The sequence below is a fragment of the Salmo salar genome, chromosome 29 (genome assembly GCF_965601325.2).
Source record: "Salmo salar chromosome 29, fSalSal1, whole genome shotgun sequence".
Taxonomy (NCBI): domain Eukaryota; kingdom Metazoa; phylum Chordata; class Actinopteri; order Salmoniformes; family Salmonidae; genus Salmo; species Salmo salar.
This window is the reverse complement of record NC_138319.1, coordinates 32911183-32934549: the sequence shown is the minus strand read 5'-3', so window position 1 is coordinate 32934549 and position 23367 is coordinate 32911183. Positions and strand designations below refer to the sequence as shown.

The 23367-nt window shown below is 45.8% G+C and overlaps 1 protein-coding gene across 1 annotated transcript; it reads right to left on the bottom strand.

The window, feature by feature from the left end:
• Positions 1–151: 151 nt before the first annotated feature.
• chodl (chondrolectin) lies at positions 152–21289 on the bottom strand. Its single transcript, XM_014181730.3, has 8 exons — positions 20833–21289; positions 6084–6259; positions 5600–5841; positions 4878–5035; positions 3959–4009; positions 3757–3843; positions 3548–3644; positions 152–451 (listed from the first exon to the last, which is right to left on the bottom strand). Exons 1-8 carry the CDS (start codon positions 20930–20932, stop codon positions 370–372), a joined length of 993 nt encoding a protein of 330 aa, XP_014037205.2. The 5' UTR covers positions 20933–21289; the 3' UTR covers positions 152–369.
• Between the last annotated feature and the right edge of the window lie 2078 nt (positions 21290–23367).

Sequence of the window (23367 nt, the reverse complement as noted above, 5' to 3'; positions counted from 1 at the left end):
AGGACAGGACAGGGGGGTGGAGGGGAGGAGTGGTGGAGAGGAGGATGGAGTGGAGGGGAGGAGAGGAGGGGTAGAGAGGAGAGGAGAGGAGAGGAGAGTGGAAAGAGGAGAGGAGAGGAGAGGAGAGGAGAGTGGAAAGAGGAGAGGAGAGGAGAGGAGAGGAGAGGGAAAAATAAACAAGGAGAAACTAAATAGAGTGGTGGAGACATGAACAAACTGGACAAAGGACATGTAGAAGACGAGAGCTGGTCATTGGTTGAGGTGAATGGTTAGAGGTATTTGGAACAGGGGATAGTATCAGAGGAGAGGCTTTATCATTCTGTTGGTTCTGGTCATTCTGAGGATCTTGTTTGTGATGTCACCTGCCGTTCATACTTCCATGCTGTCCGTCTTAGGGGTCTTGGAGATCCAGAGTGTTGATTGGTTAACGCTGGTTTTGGTCCCCGGTTTGCTTTAGTAAATGAAAAACATTTATAAAAAGGTTAAGAGAAACAATAGCAGTGTGTGCGTACGTAAAACACAACATCTGTTGCTCACACAAACACTTCAGTACCAGCCATACCCAGTAATAAAACTCGGTCCTTGACTCTCATAACTCTTCATTGCTCATATTGCCTCAGGTCATGTTTTTCGTGTCGTAAAAACACAAGTGTCACCAGTTGTAAAGGAGGGACTTGTAAGCGTTCGGGGCCAATCTAAATTACCCAGATGGCTTTGGGATTGTTCCAGGAAGAGTTTTACAGTGGTGGACGGGAGTCAGAGGCATGATTAACTGGTCTCTGTCAGGAGATCCACCCCCCTCTCGGAAATATGTTAAAACCACATCACTGAGACGGGACAGAGATACTAAACTGGATCAATTAAACCACATCACTCAGACGGGACAGAGATACTAAACTGGATCAATTAAACCACATCACTCAGACGGGACAGAGATACTAAACTGGATCAATTAAACCACATCACTCAGACGGGACAGAGATACTAAACTGGATCAATTAAACCACATCACTGAGACGGGACAGAGATACTAAACTGGATCAATTAAACCACATCACTGAGACGGGACAGAGATACTAAACTGGATCAATTAAACCACATCACTCAGACGGGACAGAGATACTAAACTGGATCAATTAAACCACATCACTCAGACGGGACAGAGATACTAAACTGGATCAATTAAACCACATCACTCAGACGGGACAGAGATACTAAACTGGATCAATTAAACCACATCACTCAGACGGGACAGAGATACTAAACTGGATCAATTAAACCACGTCACTGCAGACGGGACAGAGATACTAAACTGGATCAATTAAACCACGTCACTGAGACGGGACAGAGATACTAAACTGGATCAATTAAACCACATCACTCAGACGGGACAGAGATACTAAACTGGATCAATTAAACCACATCACTCAGACGGGACAGAGATACTAAACTGGATCAATTAAACCACATCACTGAGACGGGACAGAGATACTAAACTGGATCAATTAAACCACATCACTCAGACGGGACAGAGATACTAAACTGGATCAATTAAACCACATCACTCAGACGGGACAGAGATACTAAACTGGATCAATTAAACCACGTCACTGAGACGGGACAGAGATACTAAACTGGATCAATTAAACCACATCACTCAGACGGGACAGAGATACTAAACTGGATCAATTAAACCACATCACTCAGACGGGACAGAGATACTAAACTGGATCAATTAAACCACGTCACTCAGACGGGACAGAGATATTAAACTGGATCAATTAAACCACATCACTGAGACGGGACAGAGATACATAAAGCTGACTAGGTAGTAGCTGGCCATAGCAGAATGAAGAGAGTTGGGAGGGTGCTGTAGTGTATGTCCATGCATCCCAATCTCCAGCACAATAAAGCTGTCCTCTATCATGCCAGGTAACTGGCTGAAAAGTGGTGGATCTGGCCCAGATTTTAGACAGACTCATAAAAACCAGAAAGGTTAGCCTCATAAAGAGTGTGTGTGTGTGTGTGTGTGTGTGTGTGTGTGTGTGTGTGTGTGTGTGGGGGGGGGGGGGGGGGGGGGGGGGGGGGGGGGGGGAGCTGTACTTTGGTTATTGTTGGGATACTTTTGAGGGGTCCAGCTATCGACCCAGAAATCACAGACTGTATCTGTTGCCAGGGTAACACACCACCTACACACACTCACAATAATAAGTAATGACAGCAGGCCGTGCCAGTGGTTATGCTAAATCACTCTTTGCTAACAAGGCGTCCCTGTGTTATCCCAGTGATTATGACTGAGTAAGCACTGTTCTTACCAAACACTTACAGCCCTGACCCATCCATCACAACATAGGATGAACGGGGAGGGTTGGACCCATCCATCACAACATAGGATGAACGGGGAGGGTTGGACCCATCCATCACAACATAGGATGAACGGGGAGGGTTGGACCCATCCATCACAACATAGGATGAACGGGGAGGGTTGGACCCATCCATCACAACATAGGATGAACGGGGAGGGTTGGACCCATCCATCACAACATAGGATGAACAGGGAGGGTTGGACCCATCCATCACAACATAGGATGAACGGGGAGGGTTGGACCCATCCATCACAACATAGGATGAACGGGGAGGGTTGGACCCATCCATCACAACATAGGATGAACGGGGAGGGCTGGACCCATCCATCACAACATAGGATGAACGGGGAGGGTTGGACCCATCCATCACAACATAGGATGAACGGGGAGGGTTGGACCCATCCATCACAACATAGGATGAACGGGGAGGGTTGGACCCATCCATCACAACATAGGATGAACGGGGAGGGCTGGACCCATCCATCACAACATAGGATGAACGGGGAGGGTTGGACCCATCCATCACAACATACGGACGGGGGGTTGGACCAATGATGGCATAACGGGTGGACTGGCGGCCATCGCAAGTTTATCCATACTGTAGCAAAGCAGGAAGTAAAACATCTGCTAAAATATGTGCTGTGGTTGTTGACATGATAAAAAATACATTCCTCTGCATGAGCCCCATCACTTTGATCAATGAACATTCTACATTACCATGGAAATGTTTGCATTACAATACCAGGCAGCCATTGCGTATGTACCCATGGGTTTACCAGTCACATTCTATTCATTACATTTCTGTGTGTGCTGCTGCTGCATTGTGGGGGGTGTTACCTGGACAACCAAAGACTCCATGTCTTGTTTCCTCAAGGATGAAGTTTTATCACGTTATTATTAAGAGTCCATGTTACGGCCGAAACGGCCTCAACCTCAACATCTGTTCGTTCCCAAAATATTTTTATGACGGTCTTCGTCCATAACCATTTGGTTAAACGGTTTATATGGGAATTGTGCAAGCCTTAGCTGTATGAGAATCACAGAGTGCTAAATCAGTTGGATGGGTATCAGTAATGCAGTACTGATTTAACTGGGTGGACTTGGTGTGTTCAGCTGTGTCGTAACGTAGGGAGATGTTGTTTTTGAGGTTGCGGTGGTTGCGGTGGTGTGCCGTGTCTCACCTCTTGCTGAACATCTGGAAACAGCAAGTCCCAGAAGCCACCAGGATGAGCAGCAGCAGAGGGATGGTGGGGATGATCACATAGACCAGAAACATCCCTGCAGAAGGAGGGCAGAGACGGCCCCTCAGACAGACAGGCTATTACATCAATTTACCTGTCTCACCCTCTGGAGTTCTGCCATACACCTGTCTCACCTCCACTTGTCTCACCTGGTCCGGCTATGACTACGAGTGGGGCGCCATCCTCCTCACTGGGACCAGCCTGTTTGACCTCTATTGTCTGTGCCACCGTCACATCTGGAACAGACAGATAGACACTAGATCAAGTAGGGATATACTACAGCAAACCGAGTCAGATCTCCAGGAGAGGGGCTGCTGTTGCCAGGCTATGCCCCATTATGTGTTCCCTCACCTGGGTCACGAGCTCCAGGCCTGTCCCCCTGCTCCTTCACCAGATGGCTCTCTGGATCAAGATCAGAATCCCCCCCAAAAAATGGATTTAACAAAACTGATATGCATTTCTATTAGTGTAATGTTGTAGCAGGCTAAAGAACAACAACAGAAACAGCTCTTAGAGGCAGACAGAAAGAACACTCCACAAAACACAACTCATCTGCCGTGACGTTGGCGTACCCGTGTGATGCTGTGTAGTCGTACCTGTGTGATGCTGTGTAGTCGTACCCGTGTGATGCTGTGTAGTCGTACCTGTGTGATGCTGTGTAGTCGTACCCGTGTGATGCTGTGTAGTCGTACCTGTGTGATGCTGTGTAGTCGTACCCGTGTGATGCTGTGACAGTTGTACCCGTGTGATGCTGTGTAGTCGTACCCGTGTGATGCTGTGTAGTCATACCCGTGTGATGCTGTGTAGTCGTACCTGTGTGATGCTGTGACAGTTGTACCCGTGTGATGCTGTGTAGTCGTACCCGTGTGATGCTGTGTAGTCGTACCCGTGTGATGCTGCGTAGTCGTACCTGTGTGATGCTGTGTAGTCGTACCCGTGTGATGCTGTGTAGTCGTACCTGTGTGATGCTGTGTAGTCGTACCCGTGTGATGCTGTGTAGTTGTACCTGTGTGATGCTGTGTAGTCATACCCGTGTGATGCTGTGTAGTCGTACCTGTGTGATGCTGTGTAGTCGTACCTGTGTGATGCTGTGTAGTCGTACCTGTGTGATGCTGTGTAGTCATACCCGTGTGATGCTGTGTAGTCGTACCTGTGTGATGCTGTGTAGTCGTACCTGTGTGATGCTGTGTAGTCGTACCTGTGTGATGCTGTGTAGTCATACCCGTGTGATGCTGTGTAGTCGTACCCGTGTGATGCTGTGTAGTCGTACCTGGTTCGTACTTGCAGATGAAGTTGTGCTTCATGTTGCACCTGTCGTCGTTCCACTGGTACATGTAGGCCCCCCCCAGGCCGTGGAGAGCTGTGGGCTGGTGGTACATCACTACACACGCCTCCCCTCCGCACGACGGCTCGTCAAAATACCACTTCCTGACACACACACACGTAAAGACCTTCACACACATGCCTACAGCCACATAAGGGTTTGTCAAAGTCTCAGTTCCTTTCACACACACACATTTTTTTAATTTAACCTTTATTTAACTAGGCAAGTCAGTTAAGAATAAATTATTTTTTACAATGACGGCCTACCCCGGCCAATGCTGGGCCAATTGTGCACCCCCCTATGGGACCCCCAATCCCGGCCAGATGTGATACAGCCTGGAATCGAACCAGGGACTGTAATGAGGCAGTGCCTTGGACCACTGAGCCACTCAGGAGCCCATGAAATAGTAGTTTCCTGACCGGGAATCGAACCCAGGCCGCGGCAGTGAATCCTAACCACTAGACACATATACGCACGCACGCACGCACGCACGCACGCACGCACGCACGCACGCACGCACGCACGCACGCACGCACGCACGCACGCACGCACGCACGCACGCACGCACGCACGCACGCACGCACGCACGCACGCACACACACACACACACACACACACACACACACACACACACACACACACACACACACACACACACACACACACACCTGAACTGTGACACACTCCCATCAGACCAGCGGTAGAGGTCGGGACAGGAGGCGAAGTGATCTTGTTCCTGTGTGTTCTCTCCATCTGTCCTTGTCAGCCCGATCCAGAAATCACCGTCTGCTATTCCTCCGTTACCGGTACCTGCTCCTACCCCTGTTCCTGTCCCCGCTCCAACCCCTGTTCCTGTCCCCGCTCCTACCCCTGTTCCTGTCCCCGCTCCTGTTGAGGAGGTCCGAAGCTCCTGTAACAAATAATATATATATTGTATGTGTATTATACTGCAATTACATATAATATATATATTACAATGTTCATAATTGAATTACTTTGAGGAGGTGTTTTTGGTGTCGTTTGTACTGTCACACACACACACACACACACACACACACACACACACACACACACACACACACACACACACACACACACACACACACACACACACACACACACACACACACACACACACACACACACACAGACCTGTAGCAGGTGCTCTATGTGTCTCTGCTCAGCAGCATTCTCTATGCTCAGCAGGGACCCGCCGTCCATCTCACATGCCTGTCTGGCCTCCCAGAATGCAACGCGGCTGGTCATGTCCCGGAAGTAGGCCATCTTGTAGCACGGATGCTCCGCCCCTCCCTGACACACCGTCTGACCTGAGGCGAGAAGGAGATCATCTATTGATTGATTGATTGATTGATTGTAAATAGACGATTTAACAGATGGATTGATAAATTATTCAATAGACAATTCTGTCAAATCTATCTGTGGCAGTTGTATGCAATAATCTCTCGTGGACAGACTACGTAACATAAATTGTAGTAATTTATGTGAGATTTTTGGTTCTAGGTTACCAAGATTAGTATGCCAGTAAAATAACCAGTGGCATCAAGCACTGGTTCCACAACCATTTCAAAATCCTCTTTCTCCCTCTACTGTTCCTGTGGCCCTGGCTGTGGGTTTGTTTACATCCATCTATCTGACAAACCATCCATCAACCAATCAGTGATCAGTAAATTCACCAGACTACTGTATCTACACCCCGATCAGCCCCTCCTCCAGTCAATACATCCATCAACCAGCCAACAAATCACCCAACCCACCTGTCAATCAAACATTTAACAAATCAATCAACCCACCTATCAACTCATCAATCAATCAATCAGTTAATATCAGTGAATAGTATACATCAGGAGAATGACACCTCAGTGAATCTGTTCATCTTATGAAGTGGCCATTGTTTTAATCGAATGCAAACATCTCCACTGTGCTTATCAGTCGTACACCACCCTAACACACACAACCCATCGACCCCCACTCACGATTAATGACTCTTGACTTCCAGCCAAAACAATGTGGTCATCGCATTCCCATCCTCTCAGTCCGTAGAATTTACAGTCTGACTTACCCAGAGCGGTCAATAACCTGTGTCAATCAGGACGTGCCTCCAGCTGACAGGAAGTAGTATAGCAGGGCTGCCAATCACACTGTAGGCCCCGTTCCAGAACAGCCTCGTTACGCCTCACAAACACACATCTACTGATGTGACACTTACAGGAAGCAGTGAGCACATACAAATAACTACTGTTCCCTGAAGGAGGGAACGAGGTATAACACTATGGGTAGTCAACGACCAATCATATACACGTGAAGAACACGCCCAACGGGCCAATGAATGCAGAGCCTGCCCTCAGATGCACCGCCTTACTGGTTATAATACCAGGGCTCGCATTCATTTCCTCAGAAGATACCAAACCAGGAAGTCCACGGCAGCCCAAGCACACACACGTCCACCGGCTTTAAAATGGGCTTATAGAAGCCACATCTTTCACTAATACTTGCCTGAACTGTCAGAGCCACATATAGGGAACCTGCTGCAACATGGTTAAATGCACTGACACACAGTCACTGCAGCCCAAGACCATAGTCCCCACGGTTCCAAGAACAATACTCACCTTGTGAGACTGAAATGTCAGAACTCAAAAAAAGAACCCGCAATTCCAAAACAGCAGCACACATGTTGTGACTTGGTAAAGCGCAAACATGCGCTGTATAGCGTCAACCAGAGTCTATGAACCACAGCAGCCAGAGATTCAAACTCACAGGGAACCTGCAGTAACCTGTAAACGGTGTACTCACAGGGAACCTGCAGTAACCTGTAAACGGTGTACTCACAGGGAACCTGCAGTAACCTGTAAACGGTGTAGTCACAGGGAACCTGCAGTAACCTGTAAACGGTGTACTCACAGGGAACCTGCAGTAACCTGTAAACGGTGTACTCACAGGGAACCTGCAGTAACCTGTAAACGATGTACTCACAGGGAACCTGCAGTAACCTGTAAACGGTGTACTCACGTGCTGACAAGGCAGCCCAAGGCTCAATCCCACAGGGAACTATGTTAACCCTGATAAATGTGCACTCCGCAGGCTGCCGCCCATCAAGGCATCCCAAGGCTCAATCTCACAGGGGAATTGTTGTAACTCAAAACGCTGCCTAACATCGACCATGGCGTCCCAAGTCCATAGATCCTACCGGTTACAAAAAGGCTCACACAGAGAGCCAAGGAGTCTGGAACTGCAAGTCCAAGTCCAAGGAAGTCCAAAACAACATGGCATCTGCTGTGACTTGATCATGAATATTTGTGCACCGCCTCATCGAAAGAAACCACGGCAGTCCAAAGTCTCAATAAATGCGCCTAACCCGGATAAATGCGTAACCTGCACGCCGCCAGAAATCCCCTCCCAGACCCAGCCATAGGAACACTATGAGCCACACTGTGATTTCAGCCTTTCAGGGGACAAACCCACAGATTTCACATCAAACTCTCCTGGGTGCCTAGTGCAATAGATCCTGATGATACTGAACTCTCCGCCATGCCAGCACGCGAGTACACCGTTTACAGGTTACTGCAGGTTCCCTGTGCCAGCAGTATACCACTCTGCATCCTACCGCTGGCTTGCTTCTGAAGCTAGGCAGGGCTGGTCCTGGTCGGTCCTTGGACGGGAGACCAGATGCTGCTGGAAGTGGTGTTGGAGGGCCAATAGGAGGCACTCTTTCCTCTGGTCGAAAAAAATATCCCAATGCCCCAGGGCAGTGATTGGGGACTTTGCCCTGTGTAGGGTGCTGTCTTTCGGATGGGATGTTAAACGGTGTCCTGACTCTCTGTGGTCACTAAAGATCCCATGGCACTTATCGTAAGAGTAGGGATGTTAACCCTGGTGTCCTGGTTAAATTCCCAATCTGACCCTCATGGCCACCTAATGATCCCCAGTTTACAATTGGCTCATTCATCCTCCTCCTCCCTGTAACTATTCCACACGTTGTTGGTGAGAATGTGATCTCAATCAATTTACCTGGTAAAATAAATAACAATCTCTTGGAACCAAGGTAGTCTGGGCCAACAGGGAACTCCCAGAATCAACAGCAGACCCTTTCCAAGGAGGCCTGGATTTGAAAGACAGTCAAGTGATGCTTCATGGTAGACATCAAAGGTGTGCTATTGTAGAGGAGTTCCATGATGCTGCCCAGCGTGATATCCGTGGCAGAGACATGAACCTGCCGGCGCTATCTCATCCATCTCTTTCTTCAAGAAAATTCCCAGAACCAGTCAGAGACATCCTTTCTAGAATGTGGTTCCCGAATACCTTCAGGGAAGCAGAGAACCCAGCCAGAACGCCATTGCCCCTCTCTCCCAAATGTTTTTTTATTCCATTTTGTTTAAGAGAGGGCCTTCAGTAACCCCAACCTTCCTAAGAAGTCAACATACAAGAGAGTCTGACTTCAGCCCGGTGACACCGGCCACACCAACTGGTCTGAGCCAAGGCAGTCTGAGAGTGTTTCCACCCCCAGGCAAACAGGACAGCATTTGTGAGTATCTTTAATTTTCAATGTGAAACAACATGCCTTAGGACAGGGGTTCCCAAACTGTTTCACTCAGGCCCCACTTCCAGCATTGGACCCCCGTGCCCTCCCCCCGCCAACGGGAGGTGCGCCCCACAGTTTGGGAACTACTACCCTAGGGCACGGTCGGAGGTTCAAATCCATCTGGTTAGCCTTTTTGAACGGACTCTTACCACCACCATCTTACTCAAGTAAGGAAGCACTGGCTACACAAGCAGAGTAGAGAGAAGATAGCGACATAAAAACTGACTCCAAGACCCAAAACTCACAACATCTAGTACTCTCTACCCACTAACAGACACCTTAGTCGGAGCCGGATCTCGTAGCCGTCGTGTGTTTGAAAAGTTTGTCAATTGTCTGACACATTTTCCTTCAGGCAAGCTGAAGAACGGTACTGAATTGAGGAAATGGATGCGAGCCCTCCTATTATAACCAGGAAGGCGGGGCTCCCGAGGGCGGGCTCTGCATTCATTGGCCCATTGGGCATTTTTTTTCTTCCAGTTTACTTCAGGTGAATATGATAAGTTGTTGACTCCCTATAGTATGTTATACCGTGTGACCGACTGAAAGGGAACACGCTTTCACAAGCTTTTGTTAGACCCTTTTACAGACACACACAAACAATCACACGCATGTATACCAATCTCCAGCACAATAAAGCTGTCCTCTATCATGCCAGGTAAATGGGTGAAAAGTGGTAGATCTGGCCCAGATTTTAGACGGACTCATAAAAATCAGAAAGATCAGCCTCATAAGGAGAGTGTGTGTGTGTGTGTGTGTGTGTGTGTGTGTGTGTGTGTGTGTGTGGTGTGTGTGTGTGTGTGTGTGTGTGTGTGTGTGTGTGTGTGTGTGTGTGTGTGTGTGTGTATCAGTGCATAATACCAGTGATTAATACAGAGCCAGTTAATTGGCCTAATGATAACAATAGCAGTGTGGCCAGGAGGTACTTTAAATGATTGGCTGCCTGGTCTAGATCTAATCTGCACTATCATCACTTAGGAACCCAGTAATGAACCGGGGTGTACAGACAACCAACGCACCAGTCAGCATTTTCACCTCCTTTCTCTCTTTCTTCCTCTCTTTGTTGATTCACTCCCTCCATCATCCTGCCTCTTCTTTATCTCTCTTTATCTCTCTCTCTCGCTCTCAAATCAAATGCTCATTTTAATTATCACATGCGTCGAATACAACCTTACCGTGAAATGCTTACTTACTTGCCCTTAACCAACAATGCAATTTTAAGTTAAGAAAAGATTTACTAAATAAACTAAAGTTAAAAAAAATAAAGCGAATGAAATAGCAATAACGAGGCTATTTACAGTGGGTACTGGTACCGAGTCAATGTGCGAGAGTACAGGTTAATCGGGGTAATTGAGGTAATATGTACATGTAGATATGGGTAAAGTGACTATGCATAGGTAATAAACTGAAAAAAAGGGTGTCAATGCAAATAGTCCGGGTAGTCATTTGATTAACTGTTCAGAAGTCTTATGGGTTGGGGGTAGAAGCTGTTAAGGAGCCTTTTGGTCCTAGACTTGGTGCTCCGGTACCACTTGCCGTGTGGTAGCAAAGAGAACAGTCTAAGACTGGAGTCTTTGACAATTTTTAGGGCCTTCCTCTGACCCTGGATGGCAGGAAGCTTGGCCCCAGTGATGTACTGGGTCATACACTACCCTCTGTAGCGCCTTAAGGTCAGATGCCGAGCAGTTGCCATACCAGGCAGTGATGCAACCAGTCAGGATGTGCTTGATGGTGCAGCTGTAGAACTTTTTGAGGATCTGAGGACCCATGACAAATCTTTTCAGTCTCCTGATGGGTAATAGGCATTGTCGTGCCCTCTTCACGACTGTCTTGGTGTGTTTGGACCATGATAGATTGTTGGTGATGTGGACACCAAGGAACTTGAAGCTCTCAATCTGCTCCACTGTAGCCCCATCGATGAGAATGAGGGTGTGCTCGGTCCTCTTTTTCCTAAAGTTCACAATCATCTCCTTTGTCTTGATCACGTTGAGGGAGAGGTTGTTGTCCTGGCACCCCAGTGCCAGGTCTCTGACCTCCTCCCTATAAGCTGTCTCATCTTTGTCGGTGACCAGGCCTACCACTGTTGTGTCCTCAGCAAACTTAATGATGGTGCTGGAGTCGTGCTTGGCCACGCAGTCGTAAGTGAACAGGGAATACAGGAATGGACACCCCTGAGGTGCCCCCGTGTTGAGGATCAGCGTGGCATATGTGTTGTTTTTTTCCTTTTGTCCAGGTGGGAAAATCCATTGAGGAGTGCAATAGAGATTGCGGCATCTGTGGATCTGTTGGGGCGGTTTGCGAATTGGAGTGGGTCTAAAGTTTTTGGGATGATGGTGTTGATGTGAGCAATGACCAGCCTTTCAAAGCACTTCATGGCTACAGACGTGATTGCTATGGGTCAGTAGTCAGTTAGGCAGGTTAACCTTGGCATTCTTGATCACAGGGACTATGGTGGTCTGCATGAAACATGTAGGTATTACAGACTCGGTCAGGGACAGGTTGAAAATGTCAGTGAAGACACTTGCCAGTTGGTCAGCACATGCTCTGAGTACACGTCCTGGTAATCTGACTGGCCCTGCGGCCTTGTGAATGTTGACCTGTTGAAAGTCTTACTCGCATCGGCAATGGAGAGTGTGATCACACAGTCGTCCGGAACAGCTGGTGCTCTCATGCATGCTTCAGTGTTGCTAGCCTCGAAGCGCGCATAGAAGGAATTTAGCTCATCTGGAAGGCTCGTGTCACTGGGCAGCTTGCGGCTGGACTTCCCTTTGTAGTCCGTAATAGTTTGCAAGCCCTGCCACATCCGACGAGCATTAAAGCTGGTGTAGTAGGATTCGATCTTAGTCCTGTATTTACGTTTTGCCTGTTTGACGGTTCGTCCAAGGGCATAACAGGATTTCTATATGGATTAGTGTCCCTCTCCTTGAAAGAAGCAGCTCTACCCTTTAGCTCAGTGTGGATGTTGCCTGTAATCCATGGCTTCTGGTTGAGGCATGTAGGGACGTCACTGTGGGGATGACGTCATCGATGCACTTATTGATGAAAACAGTGACTGTGGTCTATCTCACTGAATCCCAGAATATATTCCAGTCTGTGCTAGCAAAACAGTGCGGTAGCTTAACATCTGCATCATTTGACCACTTCCGTATTGAGCGAGTCACAGGTACTTCCTGCTTTAGTTTTTGCCTTTAAGCAGGAATCAGGAGGATAGAATTATGGGCAGATTTGCCAAATGGAGAATGAGGGAGAGCTTTGTACGAGACTCTGTGTGTGGAGTAAAGGTGGTCTAGAGTTGTTTTCCTCTGGTTGCACAATTGACATGCTGATAGAAATTAGGTAAAACGGATTTAAGTTTTCCTGCATTAAAGTCCCCGGCCACTAGGTTCGCCGCCTCTGGGTGAGTATTTTCTTGTTTGCTTATGGCCTAACACAGCACATTGTGTGCGGTCTTAGTGCCAGCATCGGTATGTTGTGGTTAATAGACAGCTACAAAAAATATTGATGAAAACTCTCTTCATAAATAGTGTGGTCTACAGCAGTGGTTCCCAAACTTTTTATAGTCCCGTGCCCCTTCAAACATTCAACCTCTAGCTGCGTACCCCCTCTAGCACCAGGGTCAGTGCACTCTCAAATGTTGATTTTTGACATCATTGTAAGCCTGCCACACACACACACACTATACGATACATTTATTAAACATAAGACTGAGTGTGAGTTTGTCGCGATCCAGCTTGTGGGAAGTGACAAAGTGCTCTTATAGGACCAGGGCACCAAATAATAATGTAATAATAATCAATCATTTTGCTCTTTGCTTAGCCATCTTACGTACGAAACCTTATTTGTTCATCAAAAATTGTGAATAACTCACCACGGGTTAATGAGAAGGGTGTGCTTGAAAGGATGCACATAACTCTGCAATGTTGGGTTGTATTGGAGAGAGTCTCAGTCTTTTTCCACACACAGTCTGTGCCTGTATTAGTTTTCATGCTAGTGAGGGCCGAGAATCCATTCTCACATAGGTATGTGGTTGCAAAGGGCATCAGTGTCTTAACAGTGCGACTTGCCAAGGCAGGATACTCTGAGCTCAGCCCAATCCAGAAATATGGCAATGGCTTCTGATTAAAATCAAAATTTCACTGCTTGTTGCAATTTCTATGAGGCTCTCTTGTTCAGATATCGGTGGACTAGAGGCAGAGCATGAAAGGGATAATGAATCCAGTTGTTTGTGTCATCCGTTTCGGGAAAGTACCAGCGTAATTGCGCACCAAACTCACTCAGGTGCATCGCTATATCACATTTGACATTGTCCGTAAGGCTGAGTTCATTTGCACACAAAAAATCATAAAATGATGGGAAGACCTGTGTTAATGCAGACAGAGAAGAGCTCTAACTTCTTAATCATAGACTCAATTTTGGCTCGCACATTGAATATAGTTAAGGAGAGTCCCTGTAATCCTACATTCAGAACATTCAGGCGAGAAAAAACATCACCCAGATTGGCCAGTCGTGTGAGAAACTTGTCATCATGCAAGCGTTCAGACAAGTGAAAATTATGGTCAGTAAAGAAAACTTCAAGCTCGTCTCTCAATTTAAAATAACATGTCAATACTTTTCCCCTTGATACCAGCGCACTTCTGTATGTTGTAAAAGCGTTACATGGTCGCTGCCCATATCATTGCATTATGCAGAAAATACACGAGAGTTCAGGGGCAATACCACTCCACGCGCATTACCACTCCACTATGTCTCCCTGTCATGGCTTTTGCGCCATCAGTACTGATACCAACACATCTTGGACTGTTATTTATATATTTTTTAATGTGAATCACATTTTTGTGTGGTGTACCCCCCCAGTACCCAGTTTAGGAATACCTAGTCTACAGCATATCATAAGGTACTCTACCTGAGGCGAGCTGAACGGATCGACACAGGAGTAGAGAAGCATGTACCGGGAGTGAAGGTTTAATAACTGACGGACACAAAACAGAACAAGAACAGCGTCTGAACAGGAACACGTAACAACAATTATTGCGGACACAGGGAACACCACCGAGGAACAGACAGATATACAGGGGGAAATCAACCATGTGAAGGATTCCAGGTGAGTCCAATGAGCGCTGCTGAGGTTAATATGATGACAGGTGCATGTAAAGACGGGTACATGTAAAGACGGGCGCCCATCGAGCACCAGGGAGGGGGAGCGGGAGCAGGCGTTGGGGGTACCCCCTAATCTAGGGGCGCCCCCTGGCATCCCACCTGGGCGAACCGGACAGGTCGGCCGAGGCGTGACAGCCTGACGATCCCGATGCGGCGTAGAAGCCTCATGGGCCAGCTGAAGCACGACGTGGGATGGGAACCTCCGGAGCCAACCGGGGCAAGGAAACCTCTCGAGTCAGCTAGGGCATGACAGCCCGACGAACTAGCTGAGGCACCCCTGGTTCCATCGGCGTCGGAATCCAAGCCCGACGTCACCAATAAAACAAAATAACTCATGGGCCAGCTGAGGCATTCGAGCCCAATGAGCCGGCTGAAGCATGACATGGGATGAGAACCTGCTGAGCCAACTGAGGAAATGAAACCTCTTGAGCCACCTAGAGCATGACATCCAGACGAGCCAACTTAGGCACCCCGGGTTCCATCGGCGGCGGCCCCCGGGTCCGACGTCACCAACAAAACAAGACCCTAAAAACCTCCCTGATGCTTCTTGTAATGGTGTCCGCATTCTGGAAGGATCGACACAGGAGATGAGAAGCAGGTACCGGGAGGGAAGGTTTAATAACTGACGGACACAAAACAGAACAGGAACAGAGTCTGAACAGCAACACGTAACAACAATTATTGCGGACACAGGGAACACCACCGAGGAACAGACAGATATACAGGGGGCAATCAACCACGTGAAGGATTCCAGGTGAGTCCAATGAGCGCTGCTGAGGTTAATATGATGACAGGTGCATGTAAAGACGGGTAGCCTGGCGCCTTCAAGCGCCAGGGAGGGGGAGCAGGCGTGACATGAGCAAAACCTTGGGACTTCTTTGATATTAGATTTCACGCACCAGCTGTTATTAACAAATAGACGCAGACCACCATCCCTCGTCTTACCAGACGTAGCTGTTCTGTATTGCCGATGCATGGAAGACCCAGCCAACTGTATATTATATGTCGTCATTCAGCCACGACTCTGTGAAAGTATTGAATGTCCCAATGGGATAATCTCAAACAGACATCATCTAGTTTATTCTCCAATGATTGCACGTTGACCAATAGCACGGGTGGTAGAGGCAGGTTACCCACTCGCCAACGAATTCTCACAAGGCACCCGGATCTGCGGCCCCTGTATCTCCTCATCTCCTCTTCATGTGAATGATGTGATCTGTGGCCCCTGTATCTCCTCATCTCCTCTTCATGTGAATGATGTGATCTGCGGCCCCTGTATCTCCTCATCTCCTCTTCATAATGATGTGATTTGAGCCTGGTTCGGGAGCAACAGTATGTCCTTCGCTTCAGACTCATTAAATAAAAAATCTTGGTCCAGTTCCAGGTGAGTAATCGCTGTGCTGATATCCAATAGTTATTTTCGGTCATGAGAGACAGTGGCAGAAACATGTACAAAATAAGTTACAAACAACATGAAAAAACCGCCCCACAAAATAGCACAATTGGTTAGGAGCCCGTGAAACAGCAGCCATCCCCTCTGGCGCCATTCTTCTTCCTGTTTGGATATCTCAAAATTCTTCTTCTCAACCGAAATCGTCATCATCTTTTCTATCTGCCTTTCTTCTTCTCTTCCCCCCCTCTCTCTCTCTCTCTTGCGCTCCTTCATTCATTCCTTCTCTCTATCCTGCCTCTGCTGCTCTGATTCCTCAAATCCCATTTTTGATCTATTATTCTCTCTTTTTCCCTCAAACTCTCTCTCTCTCTTTCTCTCTGTCTGTCTCTCTCTCTCTCTCTCTCTCTCTCTCCTTCTTTTCTCTAAATGCCTAATTTGCTCTTCCTTCCCCCTTATTCACCTCTTCCTTAGTTTCTCTCCTTCATTACTTCCCCTCACCACCCCTTTTCATCCTCTGAGAATATCAATCCCCCTCTCTCACTTATTCTCTATCTGTCTATCTCACTGATTCTCTGTCTGTCTGACTCACTGATTATCTGTCTGTCTCTCTCACTGATTCTCTGTCTGTCTCTCTCACTGATTCTCTGTCTGTCTGACGCACTGATTCTCTGTCTGTCTGACTCACTGATTATCTGTCTGTCTCTCTCACTGATTCTCTGTCTGTCTCGCTCACTGATTCTCTGTCTGTCTCTCTCACTGATTATCTGTCTGTCTCTCTCACTGATTCTCTGTCTGTCTGACTCACTGATTATCTGTCTGTCTATCTCAATGATTCTGTCTCTCTCACTGATTATCTGTCTGTCTCTCTCACTGATTCTCTATCTGTCTGTCTCTCTCAATGATCATCAATCCCCCTCTCTCACCGATTCTCTGCAGGGCCGGTGCAAGAAGGAATCAGTTGGACGGGCATTTGATTTCCTTAAGGGGGCCCATTTTTTTCATGGGACCTCCTATGTGTTCAAGCACTTGGGTTTTAGAGTAAAGACGTATAATTTAACTGTAAAAATGTATTACCTTTTAATGTGGTATGAACACAACCAGTCATGATGTTTTCATCTGATTGTCAAAAAAGGAGGAAATCTTCACACGTTCATCCAAAATAATCCCAGCATCCGAACAGTGCACTGTGCACCCGCCAACTCTCCTTTCATTCCAGTGGTGTAGTGCTATTTTATTAGGTGAGGGAGCGCAATTTAGGATCTTTTATTATGTGATCATTTCTCAATAAATGTAGCCTATTGAATATCATTGTAGAATAGGCCTATGCATAAAATGCATCCTTCAATTGTACTGTTTGCCTATACCCAGACATACAGTACCACCACGGGAACAGGTTCTGTTTTTAATACCCTCAAACACCAAGTCAGGCATACCTACTTTCAATGATAATTCACCATTTACCGGTGATAACTGCCTGTGAATGCCAATCACTCGATCTCAATCAGTTTCATGGGAATATGCATTTAGATTTTCTTTAATGACTGTTTTGTGAGTGCATTAGAGCACTGGAATTGTTTTTGACTATTCAGCGTACTCAGTCTTGGAACATTAGTCCCCTGTCCCACTGATTCTCTGTCTGTCTCTTTCAGTATTTCTTTCCCCTCTGTGTCACGTGCAGTTTATTTAGTCTAAATCACACAGAAGGGAAATGTTGCACGTAGGGCATATCTCTTAGTCATTCCAGACTGACGACAGTAGGACTTTGAGAGATAGGTGTTAGCAAGACTACATATCTCACCCTAATGAAATATAATATCAGACTCTCTCTCTCTCGCTCTGTAACAGATTTGAAAACAAACATGTTAAGTCAGCAGTCTGCCCTATGACACTGACAGCACTGACACATGTAGAACAGCAGTCTGCCCTATGACACTGACAGCACTGACACATGTAGAACAGCAGTCTGCTGTAAGTTATGTACTGTATTTAAAAAATGTAGAGTCCCAGAGGGAAGGAACAATAAATAGACTTTACACTCAATCTTTACAACCCCAATAACCACCAGGCAGTAAATCCGATAAGGATATTTCCCTGGTAAACAAACTCTTAACAGGTTCACACACATTCATAACAAGCACGAAGGCAAGCATATGCACACACAACTCAGAATCTGTAACAGTACACTTTAAAAACAAATATGTGTGAGTTGGAACCAAATAATGTTATTGAGAGCGATGCCATAATGGAACCATTTTAGGATCTCTGAGCAACTATACATAGTTCTTTGAAGAGCCATACAAAAAAAGCCCCCCAGGACTGGAATTTAATAGCTCTGCTGTAGGGTTTTAAGCCTTATTTGACTGGTTTGATAGTGCCAGAGACATACTTGTTACATTCATTCATTTACAGTCCTGTGGCCTTCACCAAATTAGATCTTAAGTGAATATGTTGTCATTCAAATTAAATTCTTTACGACAATACATACTTCATAAGGCCTTTTTTTGAGGGCCTAGTTGTACCCTAATACAGTGGCCTGAAACTCATAGTTTACAGGCAGACCCCCAATGTCTTGTCTGAAGTGTGAAGTCACGAGCTCTGCTGATTGGGTACTGTGTATCAACCTAGCGGTGCCAAAAGTCCTGGTCTGCACCAGAAAGCCTATGTAAATTACAATAGCCAGAACAGCCCCCCCAAAATTTAGACTGCCGTTTTGCGCTCTAGAATGTGTTTATGATCAAGTTCGATCCCCACCAGTGAACTATTTTAAAGTTCGCTACAAGTCCAGATATTTAATTCAATTGTGATTCATTCTGACTACTATATTTGCCGTCACACAGGACCACGTACGGTACTGACACAGACCAAACACAGGCTGGCAAGCAGTGACACTTTCACCATGACCCTTAGCGATGTTTTGGTGCCATTCAGCCCCATTCAGCACTATGGCGCGCTTCAAATGCACCATCAGGAGTTTTGCATAGGAATATGTGGATGACATCAGCACTATCTCTGTCTACTGGTTGTAATTTCTATGTTTACAGGTCACATCAGGCCTGCAAGACACATTTTAATTCACACGCAATCTACATTCAAAATGAATGCCAGGGTTAGGAAGATTAAGGTATGAGAGAACCTTATGTAATGAATACTCAGGGAGAAAAAGGTGTAGATTCACGCGCAGACCGCGGCCAGATGTCTATTAAGCCTACACAGAAGGCAGGAATCGTGGTCGCAGGCAGGCAATGGTCAAACACATGCAGGCAGTCAAAACAAACAATACCTCACAGCCATACAAACAGAAAGAACTGAACTAAACAGGGAGCTGATGAGACCAGGTGAGAAACAAACACAGGTGAAATCAATTAACAAAAATGAAAGACAGGGCTATGTTCCAGAACACAAAGTAACAGGGCTATGTTCCAGAACACAAAGTAACAGGGCTATGTTCCAGAACACAAAGTAACAGGGCTATGTTCCAGAACACAAAGTAACAGGGCTATGTTCCAGAACACAAAGTAACAGGGCTATGTTCCAGAACACAAAGTAACAGGGCTATGTTCCAGAACACAAAGTATCAGGGCTATGTTCCAGAACACAAAGTAACAGGGCTATGTTCCAGAACACAAAGTAACAGGGCTATGTTCCAGAACACAAATTAACAGCGCTATGTTCCAGAACACAAAGTAACAGGGCTATGTTCCAGAACACAAAGTAACAGGGCTATGTTCCAGAACACAAAGTAACAGGGCTATGTTCCAGAACACAAAGTAACAGGGCTATGTTCCAGAACACAAAGTAACAGGGCTAAGTTCCAGAACACAAAGTAACAAGGCTATGTTCCAGAACACAAAGTAACAGGGCTATGTTCCAGAACACAAAGTAACAGGGCTATGTTCCAGAACACAAAGTAACAGGGCTATGTTCCAGAACACAAAGTAACAGGGCTATGTTCCAGAACACAAAGAAACAGGGCTATGTTCCAGAACACAAAGTAACAGGGCTATGTTCCAGAACACAAAGTAACAGGGCTATGTTCCAGAACACAAAGTAACAGGGCTATGTTCCAGAACACAAAGTAACAGGGCTATGTTCCAGAACACAAAGTAACAGGGCTATGTTCCAGAACACAAAGCAAAAGAACACAAGGTTGACTAAGAAAAGAAAAGCAGAACCTTATACCTTAAACATCTAAACTGGAACAACCATTTTAGTAAAGGGTGCAACAAATCCAAGTAGATTGGAATAGTTTAGAAAAATGTACGTTATTTATATTTGAGTAGCATTCGATTAATTAATCAATCAAATAATGTACATGCAAAAACATAGATATTGAAATAAACAATTCGAAAAACAAACCTGCAATAAAGCATAACAGCAAATTTGCATCAATAACAGTTTTACAAGTAATTACATTTTTTACAGGAATAATGCAAGGATTGGAAAACATGGTTCCATATGGACAAAACGTTATACTGGCTCAGATAGCCTAACCTATTGTGTGACCAATCTTAACTCCCAAATTCACACATTTCCATCTAAATATGATGATGATGATGAGCTATAGACAGACCTATAACTTTAGCAGAGTCACAAATGGTTACATTTCACTGGTAGTTTACGCTTGAGATTATTGTTTCTTTCATGTGAATGATCAATAAATTGTTCTTTGATTCTTTTGATTTTGAGGATATCTTATTGTCTTCTAATACTTATTGTGTTTTTGTACGAACTTGATAAAAGTTATCATCACAACTTACCACTGACAATTCGTGCGCTATGGCCGCTTGAGGCCATGACCATCACTCCCCATAGGACTGTCATGATATTCTGCTCTGCGCGCGTCATCGAGGATTCCATACTTGACAGAGAAAAAGCCAGGGGTTTGAAATCAAACTGTTCTTGTAAAACACGATGCTTCTTCCCTCACATCAGAGTTCCCCGTTCTACTGGTTCGACTGGCAGTTTGTTGACTGCAACTCAGCTCTCAATCTCCGGTTTCTGCTGTTGTCATGGTTTCCCCCGATATTTCGGGATTTCAGTGAGCAAGATGCTGTAATCAGGATTTGGACCTGCTTCCTTGCGCGCTGGAGAACAGAAATAGTGTTCGAAGAACGGGGGCTCGCGCATTCAGCCCAGCAGAGAGATTGAAGGAGTGAAAGTGAGACCCACACCAGCGCCTATTGATCCCCTCCCTTTCTTTCTCCTCTCTGGACTGGTGGGGTCCCTCTGCAGCTGATCGACCAGGCGGGGCCACAGCTGTCACCTCGCACCCCCACCCCCACTGACAACCAAAATATAGGCAACATTTGAGAGAGAGAGAGAGAGAGAGAGAGAGAGAGAGAGAGAGAGAGAGAGAGAGAGAGAGAGAGAGAGAGAGAGAGAGAGAGAGAGAGAGAGAGCAACCAGTGAAGAACAAACACCGTTGTTATTACAACCCATGTTTATTTATTTTCCATTTTGTAACTTAACTATTTACACATCGTTACAACACTGTATATAGACATAATATGACATTGCTTAAGTACATTACTGCTTAAGTATATTATCTGTCTTGGCCTGGGGTCACCTCGGCAGTATCCTCCTGGGACTTAAACCCACGCCCCCCCTCCTTACCAGACAATTAACCTGTCAGATGACCTGGCAAAGCCCATCAAGATGGATGGAAGCGATCAACACTATCTCTCACCAGCCCCTTGAGGGATAGGCCTTTTACTGTTATTTCTACCTTAGTGGAGGTTTCAAAAACATGGAACATTATCCTCTCTGGGTGGACAATAACATTATATATTTTTTTACTTCAGGTACACCTATTCACACACTCCCTTGAGCGCAGGCCTGAGACCAGAGGTAAATATCTCTAGATGCTTTTCATATTGTTCTTACACATTTTCACACAGCTTTGATAGCCAATTACATTGTCTGACAGACAGGTCCTCTCTTTCAGTGTTGTATTGATCTGGTCGCTATAACGATGTGGAGCCAGGCTGTTCTGGCTCGCTGCTGTTAAACACGCTGTAATATGTATCGACACAAAATATGGTATTACTTAATTCACTGTGAACTATTGATCAGCCATACCTCTTCCTCCTCTTCTCCCTATATTCTTCCTCCCTCCCTCCCTCCCTCCCTCCCCCTCTTCGGGAAATGGGTAAATGCATTTGAGGTTTTCTGGGTAGTTGGGAAGTGTTCGATAACAACACTAAGATATTCGATAACAACACTAAAATATTCTCTGACACATTATCGATAAATAGGCCTGAGCATTTTTACTCCTGCTGCTGCTGTCATCATGTTCATCATGTTCATCATCATCATCATCAGTGCCTAGATTAAACAATACCTGGCAGGGGGAGGAAAAGAGAATAGACAGAAAGAAAGAAAGAAAGAAAGAAAGAAAGAAAGAAAGAAAGAAAGAAAGAAAGAAAGAAAGAAAGAAAGAAAGAAAGAAAGAAAGAAAGAAAGAAAGAAAGAAAGAAAGAAAGGATTTGTGTGAGAGAGAGAGCAGGACAGAGAAAGAGAGAGAGAGTGAGGGGGGACAAAAGAAAGGAAATGTGTGGTAATCAGAAAAGAGGATGGCGCTGAGTTTGAGTGCCATCGGGCAGAGGAAAGGGCCAGCTTGCAGAAAAGGGAGTTGGCTGGCAATAACTGGGACAGCTGAATCAGGTCCTGCTGAGGCGGCAGTCTGAATAGACCTGGTCTACGGGCAGGGGACAAACCCAGAACATCATCCTCATTAATATCATCACTCACCTCCCACTCTTCATCATCATCCCCTTCTCCAGATATGGCTTTTATCTTGGTTGCTTTCTCTCTCTTCTATATTTTCACCATCTGTCTCTCTGTCTGTCTGTCTGTCTGTCTGTCTGTCTGTCTGTCTGTCTGTCTGTCTGTCTGTCTGTCTGTCTGTCTGTCTGTCTGTCTGTCTGTCTGTCTGTCTGTCGCTGTCTCCTTTTATCTATTTTCATCATCTCTCTCTCTCTCTCCCTCTCAAATTCAAATGCAAGCTGCTCTATTGGCATGAAAAACATTGTGTCAATATTACCAATGCAACAATTTATACAATAAACATTGTAATAAAATAATAAAGAATAACAAATAATAATATAAAATAATAATAATTGTACCTTTATTTAACTAGGAAAATCAGTTAAGAGCAAATTCTTATTTTCAATGACGGCCTAAGAACAGTGGGTTAAATGCCTTGTTCAGGGGCAGAACGACAGATTTTTACCTTGTCAGCTCAGGGATTCGATCTTGCAACCTTTCGGTTACTAGCCCAACGCTCTAATCAC

Bases quoted from the DNA above. Each gene is read 5' to 3' on its own strand.
- chodl (XM_014181730.3), bottom strand. From the start codon at position 20,932: ATGGAATCCTCGATGACGCGCGCAGAGCAGAATATCATGACAGTCCTA. The intron at 6,260-20,832 runs GTAAGTTGTGAT...TTCTCGCCTCAG, and splicing joins TAGCGCACGAATTGTCAGTG to GTCAGACGGTGTGTCAGGGA. The intron at 5,036-5,599 runs GTGTGTGTGTGT...TGTGTGTGTCAG, and splicing joins GGGAGTGTGTCACAGTTCAG to GAAGTGGTATTTTGACGAGC.